General features: G+C 31.3%; 1 protein-coding gene across 3 annotated transcripts in view; it reads right to left on the reverse strand.

Moving 5' to 3' along the window:
- LOC107363191 (homeobox protein Meis1) overlaps positions 1-22,886 on the reverse strand; it is a 53,678-nt gene that overhangs the window by 13,925 nt on the left and 16,867 nt on the right. For all 3 annotated transcript variants that reach the window (XM_015930392.3, XM_015930385.3, XM_015930378.3), the window contains exons 3-5: positions 17,714-17,858; positions 13,024-13,193; positions 10,044-10,120 (exon numbers count right to left, since the gene is read on the reverse strand). In XM_015930392.3, the coding sequence (XP_015785878.1) occupies positions 10,044-10,120; positions 13,024-13,193; positions 17,714-17,858 (392 nt within the window). The remainder of the gene's footprint in view (positions 1-10,043; positions 10,121-13,023; positions 13,194-17,713; positions 17,859-22,886) is intronic.

Raw genomic sequence — 22,886 nt, forward strand, 5'->3', positions numbered from 1 at the left:
AGACACAAATTGATAACTAAATAACATGGTCAATCAATGATCGACAGTGTCAAGGGCAGCAACGGCCTGACATGCTGAGCCTTGAAAAGGGCAAGTAAATCGATGTAAAAAAATGGGAAAAGAAGGGAAAAGAGCCTTCAAAGGTACTTTTTTATCTTGCCCATAACACACTAACAGCATGTTCAATCTCACTGTAATTTCCAATTCAAATTGTCCTTTTTTGTGTTGCTCATCAAACCTTCAACCATTACCATCATCCTCATCAATATCATTGCCATTATAGTCGGAGATTTTTTTCACTCTACTCTTTTATGGTTAATGATGATGCTGCTGTGCTTTTTCACACAATCATGAAGAGCGAAGCGAAAAAGGTTTGACTAATGAATGACAGAAGATGAGGATCAAGAGTGAGTTTTGATAGACTCACAGCTTGAAGTTATCAAGGTGAATGGAAATTTAAAAATTGTTGATAAAAAAAATGAGACGACAATTCTTATTCATTTAACACCATTTTTTACCGGTAAAGTTGATGCTTTTTCCAACTCTTTTTGACAATCCTTTTTTTACCTGTTATTTAAACAATTTGTACAAGTTGATGGATGAGCTTTGTCTGTGTAATTGAGTATATTGATTATGATTGGCTTTTCGTGATTATCAATTTCGAGTTATTTTTGGGTTGAAAAAAAAGAAGATGGAAAAGGTATGAAACAATTGGCAATGGTTAAGTGCCAAGAAAATTGTCTTTCAGTTAATCGCTATTTTCCTGGTTTTAAATTGTAAATAAAAGTTTAAAATACAATTTAACCGGAATATCGATCAATACATTGCTCATTTTAAACTGACTCTTCATCCTTTCCAATCTTCTTGTTCATCACCTTTTACTTGATATTTTTGCTAGTCTCTTTTCCTTCTTCCTGGCGAAGTGAATTTGCATAGGAATTGCTGATGAAGATGGAGAAGATGCAAGAAAGGGCAAAAGTTACCAAGGGAACAGATGATGAGAAGTAGTTTTCAATGTAATGTTAAAAATGTGATTCAGGGGAATGCGCAAGGAGAAAAGTTAATGGATTCAAGATTGGGAGGAGGATGAAGGATGATGATAATGATGATAAAGCAAACACTCAGAATCATATAATATTGGATGGATAAATATATAAACATACAAAGATTTATAGATGACTGCGCAAATTGGTTGAGAGTGAAAAGTACAAAATCAAATTATCATTACATGGCGAAGAAGAAGAAGAAGGAGCAAAAAATTGATTCCAAAGGGAAATTAAAAGTTACATTTGGGAATGAATGAAATTTGAAAATTCATTTGTTCAGATTGAAAACAATAAGCCAACAGCAAATGCATGCAATTTGATTCCTTTAAAAGACTCAATGGAATGTAAAAATTAGTAAAATTTGTCAAAACAATTCATTCGATGCAAAGGTGAACAAAAACGAAACTGAAAAAAAAATCTCTTTTCGAAGACAAAATTTTCTACAAACAAGATTCACCTGAAAATGGTGATAAATGGCCTGCATAAAGGTGAAAACTGTCGGCGAAAAATATGATTACACAACGGAAATAAGAAAATAAGTTATCCATGATGAAGCTCATGTTACAAGTTTGTTGTTTTCATTATCATCTTCATCTTCTTCCTGACATCGGATATATTATCCAGTGAAATATGATTGTTAATAGGTGTGACCACAAAAGACCATTTATATTACTCTTAATAAACTTTATATTAGAGTTATCATGATAATGGGTGAGCAACACTTTTCTTCTTCTTCTCATCTTCCTCGGAGCAATCGGATCTTTCCTTCCGGTATCATCATCATCATAGAGCTCATTTTCAACTTGATAATCATATAAATCAGCGAGAAAAGCGCATCGACTTAAACTTTTTCACTTGAAACATGATATTGACATTGTCTTTGGTTCATGAATGTTCATTAACAGAATCAACCTTTTCCCCCAATCATTTTGGGTGTGCAACACACATTCAAAAATAATGATAAAAGCAATTTAAAGTAAAGAAGTGAAGAAAAGAAGCAAAAAAAATTCATAACAAGACTCATTTTTTTTGGGTTGTAATCCAGGCAAAAGCATGAAACTTCTCATCCTTTCTCACTCTGTCAAATACACATAAAAATAGTCTCATCATCATTATTTCTGTATAGGTAGAGAGAAGAGTTTGTTCATCATTATTATCATTATTTTTTTTTCTTTTCATTTTCAAGGAAAGATGATGAGGAAGAAGAGACTTGTCAATCAACTCCCACCAAACCCAAAAACACAAAATGGTTCACAATTAAATAACAACCTTTCATCTTCTTATTTTTTCTTCATCTTATTCTTTTCTCTTCTTCTTCTTCTTTTATCATCTTGTTACTGTTATCGTGGCTAGTAGCTTTTGTGGTGACCCATTTAAATGCAGTTTTATTTGGCTTCTCTCTCAGCATCTTCATTGTAATTATAGGCTTTGTCTTCGAAAGTTTTTTTAGCTTTTCTTATATTCCTTGTTAAGCTAAATAATAAGCTTTAAGAAAAATAAGGAAAAAAAAGTTCAACTTGCGTTCCTTTAGTAAAAAGCATTGACTTTTTAAGACTTTTTCATCTAAACTTTTCTTCTTCTTCTTCTTCATCTTCATCATTTTCTTCCTTTTCTTTTTCTTCATTTTTTTCACCATCAGCTTATTCTTTATCATCTTCATCATCTTTAGTTGTCTTAAAATTTAACTTTTTTTTCCTCACTTCAACTTTAATTCAACGTTCATTGAAGCTGAGCCAATGTAAGTTTTAAAAGTAATCAACTTTTTTGCTTCAAAGTCAATCCAACAAAGCAAGTCAAAACGTTTGCTATTGACTGATAAATCATTTTTAAGAACGAATTATCGAAAAGGAAAAAATGGATAATCTGTTGAATTTAATCAAATGAACCCATGAATTTCATTGATGATGAGGGAAAAGAAGAATCGGCAAATTTTGAGAGAAATGATGATAATGATGAGGATAAAGTGCAAGATGATAGGTTCAATGGATTACAGGCTAGATGTCATGCTCATGGAGAGAAAAGAATCGGAGGAAAAAAAAGTTTTTATATCCTATCATTGTCATCATCATCTTTTCAAATATTTGCTTCAATAGATATTTTAAAGAGAATGAAAAAGTTAGGGTAAAAATGGAAAATCTGGCAAAATGAAAAGAGGAAAAATTAAGGTGAATTCTGGTTCATGTTAAATGGCGCTTAAATAAATTGGGTTTTGGTTACAAATTTTTTTTCGGTTCTTTGGTATTAATAACCTTCGGTTGGTTGTTGCTCATTTACTTGATGCACACACAGAAATGGCCAAGAGTGGGAGAAATTAAATGGACGGAAATGACCTAGAGACTTTGCAATGGATCAAAGTCATTTCCTCACTTTTCACTGACAACAAAGTCCCAAGTTAAATCAATCATAAATAACATGCAAGAGATTCTGTCCAATCAACACAATTACAGATCAACTTGGAGCCAATGCGTTTTTATTCAACTTTTTCACTTGAAATGCTGTTGCTTGCCTTTTTACCAAATTGCCTTTCACTTTTCTTCCTGTTAACATTTTTATAGAAGGGAGAAAGGAAATGAACATGATCAAGATGAGATGAGAAATGCTTTCAACATTCATCTTGGCGATTCAGCAACATTATCGTCTAAGAGTTTTTCTTCTTCTTGTTCGTTTTCTTCTGTCGTCTATGGACATGACATAAATAACCTTTTCATTTAACCTAATTTGGTTAATCATCATTCTCATCATCTTCATGATATCTCTTCTTGCGTCCATTAATAATTTCCATTCATTGCTGTTATCATTATTGTAATTTGTTGAATTGATTGTTGTCAGTGTTGATAAACATGAATTAAATGTGTATTACAATTGTTTAACTTTCCTGTTATTTTGCCTCTTTTTGCTTATTCAATTGCTTTCAATTGAATCAGTCTTAATTAAAGACGATTGCTTGTCAAGGTTTAAATTTAATAACAATCTGTAATCAGATTTGCTTCAACGTTAATAAAGTGTTCAAATTAAATTCAGTTTAAAGTAAAACTTTTGATCAACAATAAAACAATTGATTAATCCATTGAAACAATTTTGCCTTTTTACCAATTTTCTTGATTAACCAAAAACATTTAATGGTTCAACATGATGAATGACATTTAATCCAGATTGCATCAAATTAAGATCATCAGGTTCAATTAAAATCTAATTTCATATACATGATGATATCAAGTTATCAATTTTAAAGCAATTTTCTTTTACTTTCATCATTAAACTGAATAATCGTGCAATAATCAAAACAAGATGATCATTTTTATAGTCAAAGAATCGCTTCAATGTAGACTTAATCTTCAGATAGAAGTTCATAGTTCGTAAAGATAACAATTTTACTAGTTGACATACTCATAAAGATAACTAATAGCTGCTAAAGCGTTTAAACATTATTTCAAAAATCATTTGACACATTTTCAGATCGACAATTAAAAATGTAAATCACTTTTTTTATAGCAAAACTTTGACCAACAAAACATTGCAAACCTTGTCATCTAAAACCTTGACACAGTCTTTAGTTTATCAAGTTTGCAAAATCAACTTTTATAACCATTCCAATGTTGCAAGTTGAATCACTTGTTATGAAGATTCATATAAACTTGAATTGAACAAGTCGATAGCAACTGTTAACTTTGGGTCGAGCTTCAAGTCTTTGGAAATGCATTTATTTAATTTCAAATGTTCATTTCAATTTCATGATGATGCATAACTCGATGAAAATAATTTTCTTGTCTTTACTCAGGGCATTAAATTTAATCCCATTTGAACGTCAACGTTATCAACAGAAACAGAAATATTTTGCAAAAAAAGTTGAACTTTTCTTGCAAAAACACAGGTTAAACTTTTCAAGGTTCACAATATTAATGCATTATGACTATCAAGTATTGAGAGATAAAGATTGCAAATTTGCTTCTCAAATGATGTTTATCATGGTTATCATTCACTTTCAGTTTCGCTTCTTATTATCATCATCTTTGAGTTATTTTTTTGCCTCAACATCATCTTGTGTGTGTTGATGAAAAAGCGGCTTTCTTGAAACAGTAAAGATTAAGGTAGAAGGCAAGAAATGAGAGGTTGCCATCAAGTATTTTTTTGAGGTGGAATGAATGATGAGAAGAATTGCCTTAAACTGAGCAAGAATTGTTTTAACTTTTCATCATTTTTTTTTCTTGTTCTGCAAAATTATTACAGGTTTACCTGGGACCGCGAAGGCTCAAGTTTACATTTAAACATGTTAATTGAAAATCAACAAATGATACAACCAGTAATAGTGACTCGACCATTTTTGGTTCATTCACATATCAACATTGAACCACATCATAATCAGCATCTTTTTTACGGAGAAACATATTTTTGCACATTCAATCAATTGTTGCAGATGAAATGATCATAAATTTACAATCAACTTGTTAACTTGATGTTACATGGCAAGTTAACTGCAATTCATCATAATCAACATAATTAGCATTGTTCTAATTTAAAGTCAGTCAAATTGTTCAAGATTAAATCACAATTATCATTTGAACCAGTAAAGTCAATTGTTTGTAAATTGGCGAATCGAGGTAAAGTAAAAGGCAGAAAAAGGTTTTAAAAAGTGATTCAAAGATAATTGAAACAATTTAAACGAAATTTGATGAATTATGATTAATCTGATTAACTGAACTTTCCAAGAAGAATGGCTAATGATGAAAATAGGGATCCACAGAGAACCAGTCATTATCTAGTTATTAAGGATATTGTGTTGGGTTTGTTGTAAATACTGTACATTGACTGAACAAGTTATAAACCGATCAGTATAGAGACTCGAGTTTAATATTAAGGTAAATAATATAACAATAAAAGCTGTTTTCAATGTTAGACTCTTCAGTGAATCTCTTGGAGACTCTTGAGACTCTTGAAGGGTAACGGGTAAGCATCAAGCTCAAGCTAAAAGGTTGACGAGTTAGGTTGAGCCTTACGGCTCTCTTTACCCTCCACAACAGGCAAAGTTGAAAGTTGTCTGTTTGTTGCTCATGTCACATGTGACAGGTTCAATGTACTTCAACAATCAATGATATATACATAAATAATATCATCATTCATGATTATAATAATAAATATTAAAAGGTGAAAAAAAACAATGAAAATGTTACATTGAATAAATAGAGAAATTATTTGCCAAATTGAATTATTATTTAATAATGATGAGTGAAGGGCAGATTCAATCAAATCTTTATAAATCATTTGTACATATTTTACCATTTCAAGTGAATTTACTTCACAGCTTAAAGCGATTAACTTTGCCTCTTGCCTCTCATCATCATCCTCATCATTTCCATCTTCATCATCCTCATCATCATCATCTTCATCATCGTCAATTAAGCCTGTTACTTTATTTACTCAACTATTTTTTACTAACATTGCCGCCCATTTTAAAATTGTCATTGGCCAGCAAATATTCAAATTGAACCAATCAATTTATTGATTGTTTAGGTAAAATGCAAGGTAAAAATTTTGGCCATTTTTCGCTCGATAACTTTTTCCTTTGTAATATTGAAGGTTTTGGCTTGAAACAATGTAACAAGAAAATGGCTTTACAAACAAATCATAAATCATATTAATAATGATAAAAATAAAAGCTGAAAATAGTCAAAATTAATCAACTAATTATTATTGCGGATGTTAAACTGTAACTAATAACAATTACGCCAAGTAAATAACATTAGATAAATAATAAGCATTTACCTTTAAAATTATTGTTTACCTATCATCTTAATAATGATAAGCTTCTTAATAAAGCACATTTCAAGCGTCATTTTGTTTGCTTTTTCATTAACTCTAAATTTTGTGTGTGCTTTTTGCGTACTTTTGTGTTACCTGGCGAAAAAGTAAAAAAAACAAAGGTAAAACAATTGTTGAGGAAATACGCATCAAGGTTGATGTTTAGTTGATTATTAGAGTTAACAGGTAATTGCAAGAAAGTTGAATAAAGATTGTGAATGGAAAGGGAAGAAAAAAGATGAAACTCAAAGACAATTGTTTAACCATTTTAAAGTGATATTGTCAATGAAAAGTGTGATGAAGCGATGAAGATGATGATAACAATGAGCATTGTTATAGATATTTTTGCGTCTCTTTTGACAAACTGGATTAACTGAGACAATTGTTACCAACAGATTAACGTCAACAGTTAACTCAATAATCGTTTGATTGGCCAAAAATGGTTTCCAATTAATCAAGTTAAACATGCGTTTTTATGGCCATTTCATTATCAGTGTGTCAATTTGAAACTTTTCAATGATTAACTAATCATTAACTTTGCTTTTTTTTGCAAGCCAATTATATTTAATAACATAACACACCTTGATATTTAGCAAGGCAACCAAAATGCAAATTAAATGAGCTTAATTTGGATGAAAAGAGATGAGCAACTAGATGATAACAGCGATGATAAGGGAAGATGATGAAGGTGAATCAACTGAATCAACAGGTAATTTAGTTTTAAATATTGTTAACCTGAAAAGTTATTTACAAATGTTTTTCACGTACTTAAAGTAACAAGAATTAACTCAGTTTTGGAGAAACTTTTTTTTCAGAGTTGACATGAGAATGGCGATGAGTTTGTGGTAGCCGTGAAGATGAAGATGATGGATCATTTCATTTCTTGTTTGATGTTCAGATTTCAGAGTTTGAAATAATCTCATTTCCAAATGAATCTTAAAGCGAAAAATAAATAATCATTTCAATCATTTATCTAAACACGAGTTTACCTATTTGACAAACATTTTTACATTTTTCATTTGCCTTTCAATTTGTTGGTTTAATTTGTCAAAGAAATGATCTGAAACATTGAAACTTTCACTTTCATTGAATCTCGAAATTTAACTTGGAAGAAACGGTGAAAAGATTATGATTAATGATTGAATTTGACTGATGTTAAGATTGATTGTAAAGATGAGAAATGTTGAGGTAAACATGGAAACCTTTTTTTTGGCAATTAAAAGGTTTGTTATCCATTCATTGTTTTTTTACTGTAATTATAAATCAATTTACTTTTGGGTGTTCCAGTTGAATCTAATTGTTAGCCAAATGTTAAATGAGCTTTTAATTGAAACTATTGATTAGTGGGTGCACTTAATAACTTGCTAATCAATTGGTATTTATATCAATACGAGACATCAAGCATATAATCAAAAGCGACTCCGTTAACAATAGCAACACTCATTAGAAAAATATTTCTCATTTCAAGCAATCTTTTTGTCTGCATCTTCCTCTCATCATCTCTGGTCATCACGCAATAGCATCTCTCATCTGCTCATCATCAGAATCACTAAAATCATCTTTTTACATTTTTCTTCTTCTTCTCTGTATTTCCGTTCAAATTAGTATTATTTACTCGTTATGAATAACGTTAATGGTCATCATCCTTCATCATCGCCATCACAATCATCATCATCTGTTTTAGTCTCCGGAAACAAGCACAAAAAATAACAAGGAAATGGCTTAAAGTAAAAACTAGAATCGACCTTTTGAGTTGCAATAATTTAATGAGCAAAAAATGGTCCAAAGTTGACTGAATTTGTTTGGTGAAAATGTTGGAAATCACGAGTAAAATTATCGGTAGAAATTGAATCAAATGGAAATTTCGTTTTATCAGTTTTCTTTTTCTGGTCTCCAAGCAACATTTTTCCAGTTTACACACAAGGGTTATTTGTTAAGCCTGAATGCTCACGCTAAACTAATCTAACTTCCATCATCATCATCATCATCATCATACATTCCTCTTTCTCTCTTCCTTTGGTTCTATTGAGCTGCTTTTTTTTCTTCCTGGTTTTTACCAGAAAATCTCGACCAAAGGCTGGGATGTTTGATAATAATGATGAAAATGATGGCGAACATAAGATGAAGAAATAAATTCGCATCAATCTTGGCTACTGCCATTGGAACAACAAGATGAAACAAGATGAAATAGAAAGAGAATGAAGATGAAGAAGAAAAACACTTTCAATGTTCAAATTTCCTTTTACTTTTTTTCTCTTCTTCATCTTCTTCTTCTTCGTCTTCTTTCTCTGTTCGTTTCTTATATTTTTCCAGGATAAAATTGTCCCTATAATTCTGTGAGCAAAAAGCTGTATTCCCATGTATTTGTCTATATAAACAATTCTCTGTGGATATTTTTATTCCTTCATCTTGTTCAAACTCACATGGATATATAAATAATATCTGAGTACATCTTTCACTCTCACTTATCCGACTATCTGTATGCGTGTTTCATCAGACAATATTCAAAGGATTTCCATTTTATCCCATAGAACCCCCTTTTACTACATGAAACATGAGGCAAACGTAGTTCCTATGTAACACTGAGCATAAGGTAAAAGCAGGACAGTTTGTTGTTGGGATTATTGTTAAAACCCTGACTACTTGTCGGTTGATACTTTTGGGTTAACTTACACAGCAACCTTATCCCTTTAGCAATAACATCCTCATCTTGATCCTTCTTCATCTTCATCTTCTTCTATTTATTTCTTCTTTTCTCTTCATTTTCATCTTTTATTCTCTCCTCTTCTTCTCTCCTTCTTACAACCAATAGGATATGAAGTAATACAAACACACACTAAACTTGTATTATTAGTTAAATATCACAATAATATCCACTTTAATATCTTGTATAAATGTTTAACAATTATGTATATTTAAGACAAGGATAAAAGGTAATAATCAAAGTCAACAATTGTTTGGTTAACACGGATTAATGAATAATAATTGATACAAAACTCAAATCTGTAAAGACTTTCAATGTCTTTCAAGTTTAACTTGGGATTAAGTCCAAGTCGAAGGCTGAGAAGAAATAACTTTTTCAAAGTTATCTGAAAATCGTTCTTGATCAAGTTTAGAACCGTTCATCATTGTAATCGTTTTTGATTATTTGAAAAGTTGAAAAGCAAAGTTTGGAGGAAAAAATGAAACTTTGAAACTCACCAATTATTCACTTGAAGAATGGTTAGACCCGTATCTTGAGCCAATTGCTTCTTTTGGTCTTCGGATGGATATGGATGCTGCAATGAAATGCACACAATTAATCAATCAATTTACCATTAAAAATGTAATCATCATTATTATTAACACCAAACTGCACTTTTTTCACTCAACAAACATGAAGATTGATCAGTTTCAATAGACTTTTGATAACTTTTTTTGCAGTTCTTGAAATGAAATCCCTTTTTTTCAAGGTTAAATTTAATTCGTATCATTAATACACTTTTCTCGTAACTTCAAGTTAATAAAAGGTTTTCAAGTTGTGATTCATCTCTACCTGAAGACGAACATGAAACATGATAAAAGCCCAAGAATGATGAAGCTAATTATGACCTGTCAACTCAACTCACTGGTCAAAAATGCAGCAGACAAGTTGATCGTTTGGCCAACAGATTCTGTGACAATTTAATAATCAAAACATCATCACTATCAACAAGCAAAATTAATCAATGATTAGAAGAAAAAAATGTAAAGAAAAAAAACAAATCAATTAATTTTAAAGCAATCTATCTAATCTGCAAGCATTCATCAAGTTAATTGTCAATGAAAAAAGAGGAAAATCTTTAAACATTAAAGGTAATAATGATAAGATTCAATGTTTTACTTGTTTGATTGATAATGATTAATAGATTGCAAGAGGTTCGTTTCTGTCCAATTAATTGAGTTATAATTGTAACATTGATGCAAAAGAAATGATTGAAATGTAAAGAGTTGAGTTTGTCAACATTTTCATATAATTAAAGGTTGTTAATTAGTTGAACCAATTATCACTTTGATTTTTGTCAAATGATTGTTGAGTTTGATAACAATTAGAATGGGAAAAAGAAGAGAGAAAAAAAAGTTTTTCTTTTCACAGAAAAGTAGACAAAAAAAAGTTTATCAATATGACATTTTTACCCAAAAAAGTTGCCCTTTTCGCAACTTTGGTTTCTTGTTTATCAAGTCGCTTATCTGAAGCAATTGACTGTTTACTTGGTTCCTATTTTGGCTCAGAACCTTTTGGGTTCGCTTTGTTAACGCTTCCTTCAACTGTCAATGAATTTGATTCACACTAAACTTGAACTATTTGAGTCTTCAATTAACGTTGGTTCAACAAAAGCCATTGAAAAATGTTTATCATTTTAAAGAATCGCATCTTTTTTTCACTCAAGAAATGAAATTTGATTCCTTCACTTGTAATTAACTTAAAAAAGGTGAAAAGGTAAAGTTGAGTTATTTGGTTAAACTTTTCTTTCGCTTCAACAATGAATGTTGACAAGCTTCAATTTACTAATCAATCAATTAAATTCAATTTAGATCAAGAAAAATGTAACTCAATCTGATAATCTTTTAATTGTTATCAATTAAGATTAGCAACTTTTGATATTTTAATTAACCAACTTTGAGTAACTTTGAACAACTTTGAGCAACTTTACATTTTGCTGATCGTTGGGTTGACAAAGAGAAAGGTAAAAATGTAAAAATTGATAATTTCATTGAAACTCATTGAAGCCTTTTTCGCCTGCAGGTGATTTCAAGGTAATAACTATTTTAAAAGGTATTAATATTAAATTGATGATGATATTGACGATGCTATTGATAATGTTGATGTTGTCAGATGAATGATTGTGATGAAAATGAAATTGAAAGTTGAGTTTAAAAATGAAACCAATTTTGAGGGAAGAAAAAAGATGAACAGAGAAAAGGCTGAAAAAGTCAAATATTTAAAATAGTTGATCATCTTTCATCTTCCTTCCAATGGATTTATCATCATTGACACACCAACAATGGTTAAGGTGAAACCTCAAAGGATGAGAATTGATGAATTCTCAGGGTAAAATAGCGATATTCAATTCTCATATTGATTTAAGAAGTTTCCAATAAAGTTGTTCTCTCTCTCTTTGAAGTTCATGTCAACGAGATTCAGAATCAAGATTGACATGTCATTTCACCCTGTTGTGTTCAACTGTATCAATGATAAGTTAATGATAGTAAAGATAATTTTGTAAAAATTAATCTGTTCGACTGTTTACAGGTTTAATGAAAAAGTTTCAATGTTCATGTTTAGTATCGAATTTTATTTCATGCAAAATTCACATCACATCAGAGAAAAACTTAGTTCATTTTTTTTCATCTAATATTTGATTCTCTCATCTTTCTTCTTCTCCTCCTTTTCTTCTCACTTTACTCTTTCGTCTTTGCACTCATCATAATCATTCTCATGACAGTGAATTTCCTCTTCCATATTTAAATTAAATTTAAAACCATTTTCATAACCATTCAGCTGTCAGAGCAACTTTTCCCTCCATTCAAATGCCACCTCATCACAACCCACTCTCTCCACCTTTTTCCTCCTCTTTCCTCCTTCTTCCTCCTTATCTTTCTCTCGCCCCTTTCCTTCCTTTCCTAGCAACTGGCAAAAATGAAGGAATCAAGATCAAGCTTTTTTTTCATCTTGTATTATGTGTTCAAAAAATGATGTGATTCCTCTTCATAACATTTAATTTACTAGACATTAAATCCCATTTTAGCACATTTTACCTCTTTTTACATCTTTTAATCAATGCAGACCCAAGTCATGAGATGATAAATGCACTCGCTCTTTGAGTGTCCGTAAAGAGGAAGACTATTAGTTGATAAAAAAAAGTGTTATCAAAATGAAATTAGAATCAACTTCAAACTATAATCTCAAATCTTTTTCACTCAAAGCTCATTCATTTCTCGGAATAACAAAACTGCTTCGAGTCAACCTTTTACAGTCAATTAAATGATAAGACTTGAGTCACATTGAAATAAATCTCGTTATTTAAAATCTCATCACAATATCGATTTAAACCTTATGTTGAATAAGTTGATGAAAATCCTCTGAAGTCAACTTTACTTTTTTCATGCAAATCTGCAGATTGTTAATAATAATCATGATTATCACCTGAATATTGCTTACCGTTAAATGTTGAAATAGCCAAGCTCTCATTATATTTGTTGCAGTTTTTGGAAAAATTCCTCTTTTCTTTTGTCTTTTCTTATTACGTTCATCGTCATCCTCTTCGCCGGTTCCGTCACCACTACCGACGGAAGCATCACCTAAAAAAGATCCTGGAATTAAGTAATCTCCTGAAGAAAAATCAAAGAAAAAATTAGTCACATTAATTCATGAAGAAAGCAACAAAAAACTTCATTGCAATAAACATTTTCAGCATCTTCTTCCAACTCAAAAAGTTTAACCATTTACAAAGACCAACAAAACTACAATTTTTACCATAATTCAACCATTAGCCTTAAATTGTCGATAAAAATGTTAATTAAAACGCCAATTATGCAAACATCTGTATCAGTATCAAATGATTTGGGTCAACACAAATTTGAATAAATTGAAAATTCGATTTCACTTTTCTCGGAATAATTGATTTCAATTAATTTGCAGATCAGAAATTAAAAAAGATATTAACAATTAAGAAACTTTCAAACAGAAAATTTAATAACAATTGAATATGATGAAGACCAAGAGGATGATGAAGGTCACTGGCCTTTATTTTGCCCTTTTCATCTTCACCTTTCATCTTTTTCTTCCATCTTCATCAACCAAATCTTCATCTATATAGTTTAATGATTGACAGGTAAGTACAAGGAAAAGAGAGAAAGAATAAGGAGAAAGAGAGGAAAGTAAGATGATTGGCGTGAGGTTCGAAGGATGAGAAGATTTGAAACATTTCGGAAGACGATGAGAGAAGAGAGAGAAAAGAGGAAGATAAAGAGATGAAGAAAGCACAAGGATGAGCTAAAAAAAGAGGTTGGTGACATGAGGTAATATGTGGGCAAAGTAAGAGCATCACCTTTGATGGCCTCAAAAAAAAAAGTTTTTACCTGGACTTGGATTTATATATATCATAAACATGAGCAAGATGATGAGAAAAGCATCTTCAGATGAAGAATCAGCAGGGAAGCAAAGAGCAAGAAATTGATAAAAGCGTGCATTTAATAAGCTGTCAAAAGGCTAACGTCAAAGAATCTCATTTTTTTTAAAGGAGCGTTTCCAGTTCGTACTTTGTATATTTATATGTTTACCTGTTTCCTCCTCAATTTTGTCCTTGTTTCAATTTCCTTTTCCTCTTTTTTTTATCATTTCACTTATTCCATGTTTCAAGAAGTTTCAGTAATTTAAACATTTCTTTCCAGATGCTTCAAGTGGTTGACCATTTTGACCTAATCCTTTGTAAGAAAACCACAAACAAGATTATCCCAGATTATGACAATTAAATAATTAAATGTTACTAATCCGTTGGACAGTTGGTACAGCTAAGAAGATATTGGTGTAATTTAGACTAAAATAGTTTTTTGCATTTTAAACACAATCATCAAAAACAAGCGAACACGATTAGTTGTTGTTAAGAAGATTGTTAACTACTAATCTCGGGATTAGAAGCTCGAGAGCAAATCTAAAATTTCAGTGTCCAGTGTTTGGTAGAAACTGACCTCAGGCAGCAAAAAACCATCTACTAAACACATTAGTCGTTACCAGTTACAATGATTCATAAAGACTATCAACTGAATTCATTTTTCTTCTCGTAAATACAATTTTCTCATCTTCTGTTCATCTGTTCAACCCTGTCCTTCCTGTCACTTGGCATCATCTTTCATCGTAACATCGACCACGTCTGACTTTACCTTCCGGTCTTTTCCTTATTCAGACCAATCTTCTCTCATCTTTTTCTTCTCCATCAACATCATCATCAGACTCATCGTCTTCACTGGCCACCATTTTAATAAGGTTCCCACGAGCTTTTTGTTAACCTTATTAACATGAATTTACACTTTTTCATCTTTCAACGTAATCTTCACTCTAAACTATCAACATGCAACATCTACTAATAACAATATGATCAACAGAAACGATTCAAGAAACAAGCAAAGTATATTAATCAACTGCATTGGCCAAAAACAAGATGAAAAAAAACTTGCAAATGCAAATGAATGAAAAGTGTGAACATTATTATCATCATAATCATCATCTTTCCCTTGTCATCATCCTTATTAATAATTTTCATTTTTCGCCATCAACAATGAAAGTGAAGAGAAGAAAAATGCAGCAACAATTATCAAAGAAAAATTTGTTCAATTGCAAGTACATCTTGTTTTTTTTAACAAACTAATCATTTCCATCTTGTGTGTCTCGCATTTCACCAACTGTACAACAATCAGAAACATTTTGTGGTGTCATAAAAAGATGAGATGCTCACCATTCAGACACGTTTATAAATAATCTAAAGCACACCAGTTTACCCTCCTCATCACCCTCCGCCTAACCCACCACACCATCCTCCTAACCACCCCCTATTAACTCCCAAATACCTAATAGTCTGTGAAAAATGTTTAAATCCATTTCTCATCGACAATGGAAAATATTTCTCCATTCAACTTTTCTCAACTTTTCTCATCAAAAGTTGAAACTTTGCACTGGTTACAATTTTCAACAAAAATCTTTACATTTAACCATTTCATTGGACTGTCGACCATTCATGATGCAAGATTGTCAAGGTGCTAATCGAGTAATCAAGATTCATGGAAAAGTCTCTTCTCTCTTTACTCGAGATTTTACTTTCTATTAGCAAAATTATCAAATATAATAGCAACAGTTTTAAGCGCATGAACACGCACATCTCAAGAGACAGACTCACACACAAATTACGCTCATCTTGAATCTTTTTTTCTCTTCTTCTTCTTCATTTTACCTTTCAAGCCCTCAAGCTTAGCTCTTTTCTCAACTTACCTGAGGCCATTTTTGTTCATCTTCAGTGTGCAACATAATTCGCTTGCTATTACACATTGCTCATTTGCAATTATCTTAAATGCTGCTCACAAATTAGGAAAGTCCTTTTGCTATACTTTGCTGATTTTGTGCCCAAAAACAACAAAGGTATACACAGAGTATCAACAGTGCAAAATGAAAAGCCTTTTGTCCACCTTTTACCTTATCAACATTTCAAGTGAAACCTAAACGGGCAACAAAATATTAATACATAATAATGTTAACCTTGAAAGATAATTATTTATTATATTCATTATTACAGCAAAAGATCAACTTCAAGTGTTGCTTTTGCATTATTGAAGCAATTTTAGCAAATTCATTGTGATAATTGTCGATCAAATTGTTTAAGTTCTGTAATTGCTTTAGACTTTCTAATTTGTTTTTTTTTCTTCTCAGGTAATTGAATGAAACATTTTACAGAAACCATTTCATCTGAACAAAAGTGAAACAATTTACTGAAAAACTATAACCAGAATCATTTGTTAAAGATTGCTTGAATCAACTGTTAGTGATGTTCATGTCACCAACAGGCTTCCAAGTTACCTACTAGACACACTCACAGTAGCACAAGAAATATGTCAACAACAGGCATCGAGTGAATGACAATGATGATAATGAGGATTATCATGAGAACAGGTTGGTTGGTCGGAGAATAGAGAAAATAACATTTTCTATTTTTTCTTCTGCAAACAATTATTGATTCTTACTGATTGCCAATTTGTTGATATTTTATTTGGCTTTCAACTTGCCTTTTTCCTTAACCCAAAATAATCAAACTGCATTAGCATGAGAAGCTTTTGGTTAATACACAAAACTTAGTCAATCCTTTTGTTTTGTCCTGTCACTTGCAAACTGTGTTATTGCTTGGAAAAGCCATTAACAATCAATATGGATTAACAAAACTTGACCAGTAAACACATAAAACCACGTGACTAAATGGTCAACTATTTGAGGTTTACTGGTGATGGAAATGTTCTGGTCAAAAGTGTGCAAAATATTGTGAGGCAAAGAAAAAAGATAATCTTGGCTTTTTGTCTCAACCAGATTAATGAAGATCAGTTGGCTTTAGTAAACTTGATGACAAACTGTTCTTGTACATTTGATTGTTAAATGCTGAGCAAGTGAGGCGCGTGTTTATCAACCCTAATGTCACTAGTTTTATGCAAGTTTGCACTGGAAACGCGTGTCAATGCTATTTGCTTCTTCCATTCAATGGTAAATATTAAAACTTGTTTTCCCCTTAAAATTCACTTCACTTTGCCTTATTTAATATTTTATATCTTTTGCCCATTAATTTTACTTCTTTGTAGACGATGGTTTCAAGTTAAATGAGATTAAGCTTCAGGTTTGACTCGAGCTTCACTCAACTTCAATGTTGACTGTTAATTGAATTTCAATAAAAGTCAACATTCAATGTCTTTGTTTATTGATGGAAAAGTTAATTGCAACTGTTTGTTGTTATTCAAATTGTCATTTCATGTAATTATCAATTGGAAAAGAAAATCAATAAAAACTTTTTCGTGAAACTGAAATGCTAATAAGATCATCAAAAAGATGAGTTGGTAATTGTTGATTAAAAAAGGATTATGCAAATGAAACCACCAGAAAGATAAGTATCTGAGTGATGAGGGCCAGAGATGATGACTGGTGTTGGGGCGGGAAAATGGGCTGGTTTAGCAACTTCAACTTCGCTTTTTTTTGCATAATTTTTTTCTCTCTCTTAACTCATTTGCATCGGCCTCTTTTACATTTATACTAGGTGTTTATCATGAGTTAAATGTCTAACATGAGTTGGTCAGAAGGATGCTAAGTTCAAGTTGATTCTTACCTGCTTCACTGTTGTTATCGGTACTCTGTTGGGAACTTGGTTGTTGTGATAAAGGTCCAGGTGTTCCGGTTGATCCGGTCGGTGAACGTACATCATCATGGACTCCTGGTCCACCATAGGAGTTGAGTGACTGTGAAGGAGGCCTCTGTAAGGAGAATCCAAAAAAATGGGTTAAAATATGTTTGTTCATTAAATTGTAGTTTCTCAATAAACAGCAGCCAGTGATTTAAAGATTAACATTATCATTACATTTTGGTTTATCAATTAGCATTTACTTTTCAATGGGAAACGATTGTAACCAGTTGAATGGATCCCTTTGTTGGATCATCAAAAAGGCAAAATAACACATAAAAGGACATCAAAGACATTCGATGAAAATGATTCTAATCCATTTTCCCGAGAGAGAGATTTAATACTCTTTCAAATTGTTACAATAATGATGATTGTTAACCGGACAAAGAAACGTAACGTTCAACAATGAACATTGGGTTAAACTGAACCGATTATAAATGTAAAATTTGGAGCCACAAAAGTTGAATCTTTCCTCTTTCACTGAACAAATTGATGATAATTTGTTAAACATTACATATGGTTTAACAAGGGAAATGTTCAACTCTACAAACAAAACTGAAACTAAAAAAACTAAGATTCTCTTGGTTATTGGTTCAACACATTGGAACGTTACGATTCAACGAACAAGAAAATAGTCACTAATAGATTGACGATGATCAATGTGATTCAGTCAACTAGGTTGGTTGCGAATGGCAAACAAGGTAAAAATGTTGATTGGATGGTCAAGGTGATGATAAAGTGTGATTAGAAGAAGGCGAAAAATGATGAAAAAATACACAAAAGATGGTAACAAAGATGATAATGTTTATCATCTTTATATTAGGAAAATATTTTCTTGTCATGATTTGAGTGATTGCCTTTAAATGTGATTGTGTTGAAAGGTTAACTTTTTTTCATCGTTTTACTGGTTACACTTGAATGAGATAAATTAGAGTAAAGGTAACTTTTTGTTGCATTTTACGTTCATCTTTTGCTCACTTTCATTATTATGGATCATCTTCACTCTCATCATCATTTCAAATGAGATATAAAATTGACAATAACCAGCCAATGAAGCAATGAGATTTTTTTCAGTTCCTTTCCTTGTTTCCAGTTGATAAACTTTCAGTTTTTGATGAAAACATAGAAATGGGTAAACACAATATAATGATGTGTTGAAAGATAACTTTATAAAAAGTGATTTTCGATCAACTTTACTTGTCTTTTTTTTGGCCTAACAGTTTATGCCTTTTCATTATCAATGGAAAACAATTGATAATGAAGACCAGAAAACCAGAAATAACCAGAAAAAGAGATTGTTGGAAACATGATTAACAGTGTTTCTGTTTAATGGTTCATTAGATAATCTTGTATTTGATTCTATGCTCTGGATTAAAAGTGAGGAAAGAGTGACCCATGGAACCAGGAAAATGGTCAAGAGTCTTGTAGTTGGCAATTAATTTGAAAATGTAAGCAAACAAAATAAGGAAAGGCTTAAGATGGATCAATGGATGAAACAATGATTAAAGGGTAAAATTTTTGTGCGAACCTGTTCAGTTGGAGATTAATTCAATTGACAATTGTTCATAATCTTTTCTCATTTTCACCATGAAATTGAAATCACTCGATAGAAGGAAACTTTCTCTTTTTGCCATTGTTTCCTCATTCATGAATGTTTAATTTTGATCAAAATTGAAATTCTTTACACACTTTCTTGTCTCAACATTATTTTAATGTAAATTCAACGATTTTTCTCTCCTATTATTACACCACAAAATGTTATCCTCAACCTCAGTTTTAATTGTCGCTATAGTTTAATGGCTAAGCTTGAGAGGCAGAAAAGCGTAAAGGATTGTTTTTATCGTTTATGGCGTTTCGGTTGTTGTTTAACAAAGTCAAGTGAAAACAAGGTTTTGATAGAGGAAATGATGATAACCTAACAATACATTATAAAGGTAAACCAACAATGGAAAAAGGAACCAGAACTGATAACGATAAGTCAAGATGATAACATGTTGAATATGAGCTGATAAAGTACTGGGAATGCAAATAAATGTTGTAAGAGGGAAAAAACGGTTAAAATGATAAAGGTTAATGTTTATGTTAAGGTTTTTGTTGAGGGAAAGGTGCAGGTAAAAGTGAGAGAAGCTCAACGAAGAAAAAGAAACAAACGTAAACTTGAAAAGTCTCATAAAGTTGATCATAAATCAAATAATTAATTTTGATATTTATTTAGTCAACAACAGGACCAATAACGAGGATAAATGAGATAAGGCCAACAATATGGAAAAGAAACAGGAAAAAGTAATAAACTGTTCAATAGCAACACAAAGTATATTACAGAGTTTATTAAGCGAGTTAATCTGATAAACTCAGTTAACTCATCTTTAGCTTCTGAATTCATCTCTTCATTTCAATGATATCAATAAATTCTCAAAGCAATTCAAAGCTTTTCAACCCTCAATGCCCATAAAAGAATACAAAAAATCTTTTCATCGAACTTGAATTTTTATTTGAATCAGAAGTTCAGAAATTTGCAAATCCATTGAATTTTAAGCAAATTCAAAGATTTAATTGAACATCGAATGATTCATGAATTCCCTGCAATTCATGAGGAAAGTTTAGAAGTAAAAACAAGAGATTTGATCATTTGTTGAAATCGATTTGAATGCAATAGAAAAATTTGGTTTCAAGTTTTGCATTGTTTTTGATTAGTTGAGAAATGGCAAGAAATTTTTGTTGTAATTCGACTGAACTTTAACTATTTGTAAAGGTTAATTGCAAATATTGCAATTAAAATTGAATAATGCAATTTGTATCGAAATGTTTTCTGGATGCAAATGATTTAAGATAAGTTGAGAACAGGTAGAAAAGGGAAAATCTTTGAACCAAATTATGATCATGATTGTCACATCACCACCTTGAACTACTTTTCAACATCATCATCTTTTTGCGTATCATGATGAAATGGAAGATGAATTTTTTAACGTTTTCTCTTCTCCTCTTCTTTCTTCCTTTTCTCTCTCTCTTTCTCTGTTTTCTATCATCTAATTGACCTGCTACCAAGATAATTAGCTTCACCAATGCTATAAATCATCATAACCTTTCAGCCAATGCCGATATATTTTCACGCTCATACTTATTTCTGGTTCGTTGAAGTTTTTTTTTACTTCAACTTTCACTTTTCTCATCCAGAATCTTGCCTCTTTTCATACTCACACACTTAGACTTTTTACACCAACTCTAGGTGAAGCTTATTTGCAAGGAGAAGAAGAAGAAAAAAAGTTTACCTCAACTTTCGCTGCTTTTTCAACATTCATTGTTGACAATCAATAAACTACAAAATAATAAACTTGTCTTGGGAAGCTTGTACGTTGGTTAGGTAAACACTCAATGAACAAGTGAAGACATCAAAAAAGTCAGGCAAAGTAAAAAAAGGTAAATTGTTTTCAATTGACTGTTGAAGTTTATGTTAGTCAAAAACTTTGCTAATGATGTAAATCAGTGTAATCATTTGAATTGCCAATTTATGCAAAGTGTCTTTACTTTAAAGGGTAACTCGAGACGCTTTTAAAGGTGGTTTCAAGACTCGGCTTTACCCTGACATTTTTCATGATTGCCTGTTTGTTATCACACTTTCATAGTTATACAATCAACTGACCGTTTTGTTTACTAAAATGTAATACAATGTTGGTTTCATGTTTATTTGCACTTTGCTTTCTCTCTCTCTCTTCATCCAGGGTAACTTGATAGGAGTGAGTTGATATTGTACTTTAATGAAAATGAGAGAAGGAAAATCAAACAAAATGGTAAACTCAATGTACCTTGAATACAAGGAAACCCAAAATCAAAGTAATGATGAACCAACTACTTTACCATGAGCATTACAATTACAACTCTCAACAGAAAATTAAAGATGAAAATTTTCATCAAATCTTGTGGACTGGGCTTAACGCGCTCTTCTTAGGCTTTTATTTAAAGTTGCCTTCAAAGTCTCATTCACTTTAGTCTCTTAGCATCACTTGAAAATCCATTGACTGAACAACTACTTCATTTGTTTATCAAGTACAGTTTATGCAAACCTTTACAACAATATGGTAACAAGCTCATCACTTTACTCACTTACAGAGTAAACAGATTTAGCTCATCATTTCATCATCATAATCATTTTTAGCCTTAACTCATTTCATCCAGTTGATAATGAACTTGGTGGACAGAAGCAGCTTGAAGTTGCTCTTGTAAACGGTTAAGCAAAAGAATAATGGCGAAAGTGAAAGTTTCCTAAAAATAGTAAACAGACTTTGATGAAGCCACAAATGCAAGGCATTTTGAACCAGAAAAGATGGAAACCTTTTTCACTGAAAATCTTCGAAACAAAAAAGGTTTTCGCATTTTTAGTTTCAACAAAAATTTACTCTCGACCATCGGAAGCAATTTGCAAGTCACCAGGATATATATTTATATATATATTCAATGTTTCCCAAGAATGTTCAACTGAAAAAAAAGTTAACATTGATCTTGGTAACTAAAACTTTTGAGCAAATGAAAGTTATGTGAACGGGAATTAGCTTCTTGACGGGGTTCCCATAAGATTAACTGTCACTAATTTTCTTCATCATCTTCTTCTTCTCCTTAAATATCATCCTCATTTTTGCCTCTTCTTCTTAATATTACCCCCTACCTTTACCCTAAAACATGAGGGAAACAAGAAGAAGAAGAAGAAGAAAAAGAAGAGAAAAATTTGCGTTTTTCAAATAAAAATTGACTCTAATTTTGATGATTTTACTGTGAAAAAAGTAAGAAGCCAAAGAATCCCTGTGAGTTTTGAAAAGCCATTACTGTTACAATGATATATTACCTTTTCATTTTGATATCACTTGAAATCATTGAAATGAGATAAAAAATCAAGGTAAAACATTTTCTTACCAATAAACTGTTTAATTAGATTATACATTAACCTGGAACATGATGGAAATGAAATTGAAAGATTGAAAAGTGAAATTATCAGTTTATTTTAATTGCCTTTAGTTGTCTTGTTTTATGTCTCATTATTATCCATTGTTTCAATCACAACTCAATTGTATTTCAGGTTCATTAAGTTATCATCTTGAAAAGGCAATTT

This window comes from Tetranychus urticae, chromosome 2, assembly GCF_039701765.1.
Source record: "Tetranychus urticae isolate SD_2017Ah chromosome 2, NJAU_TeUrti_SD_1.0, whole genome shotgun sequence".
NCBI classification, from domain to species: Eukaryota; Metazoa; Arthropoda; class Arachnida; order Trombidiformes; family Tetranychidae; genus Tetranychus; species Tetranychus urticae.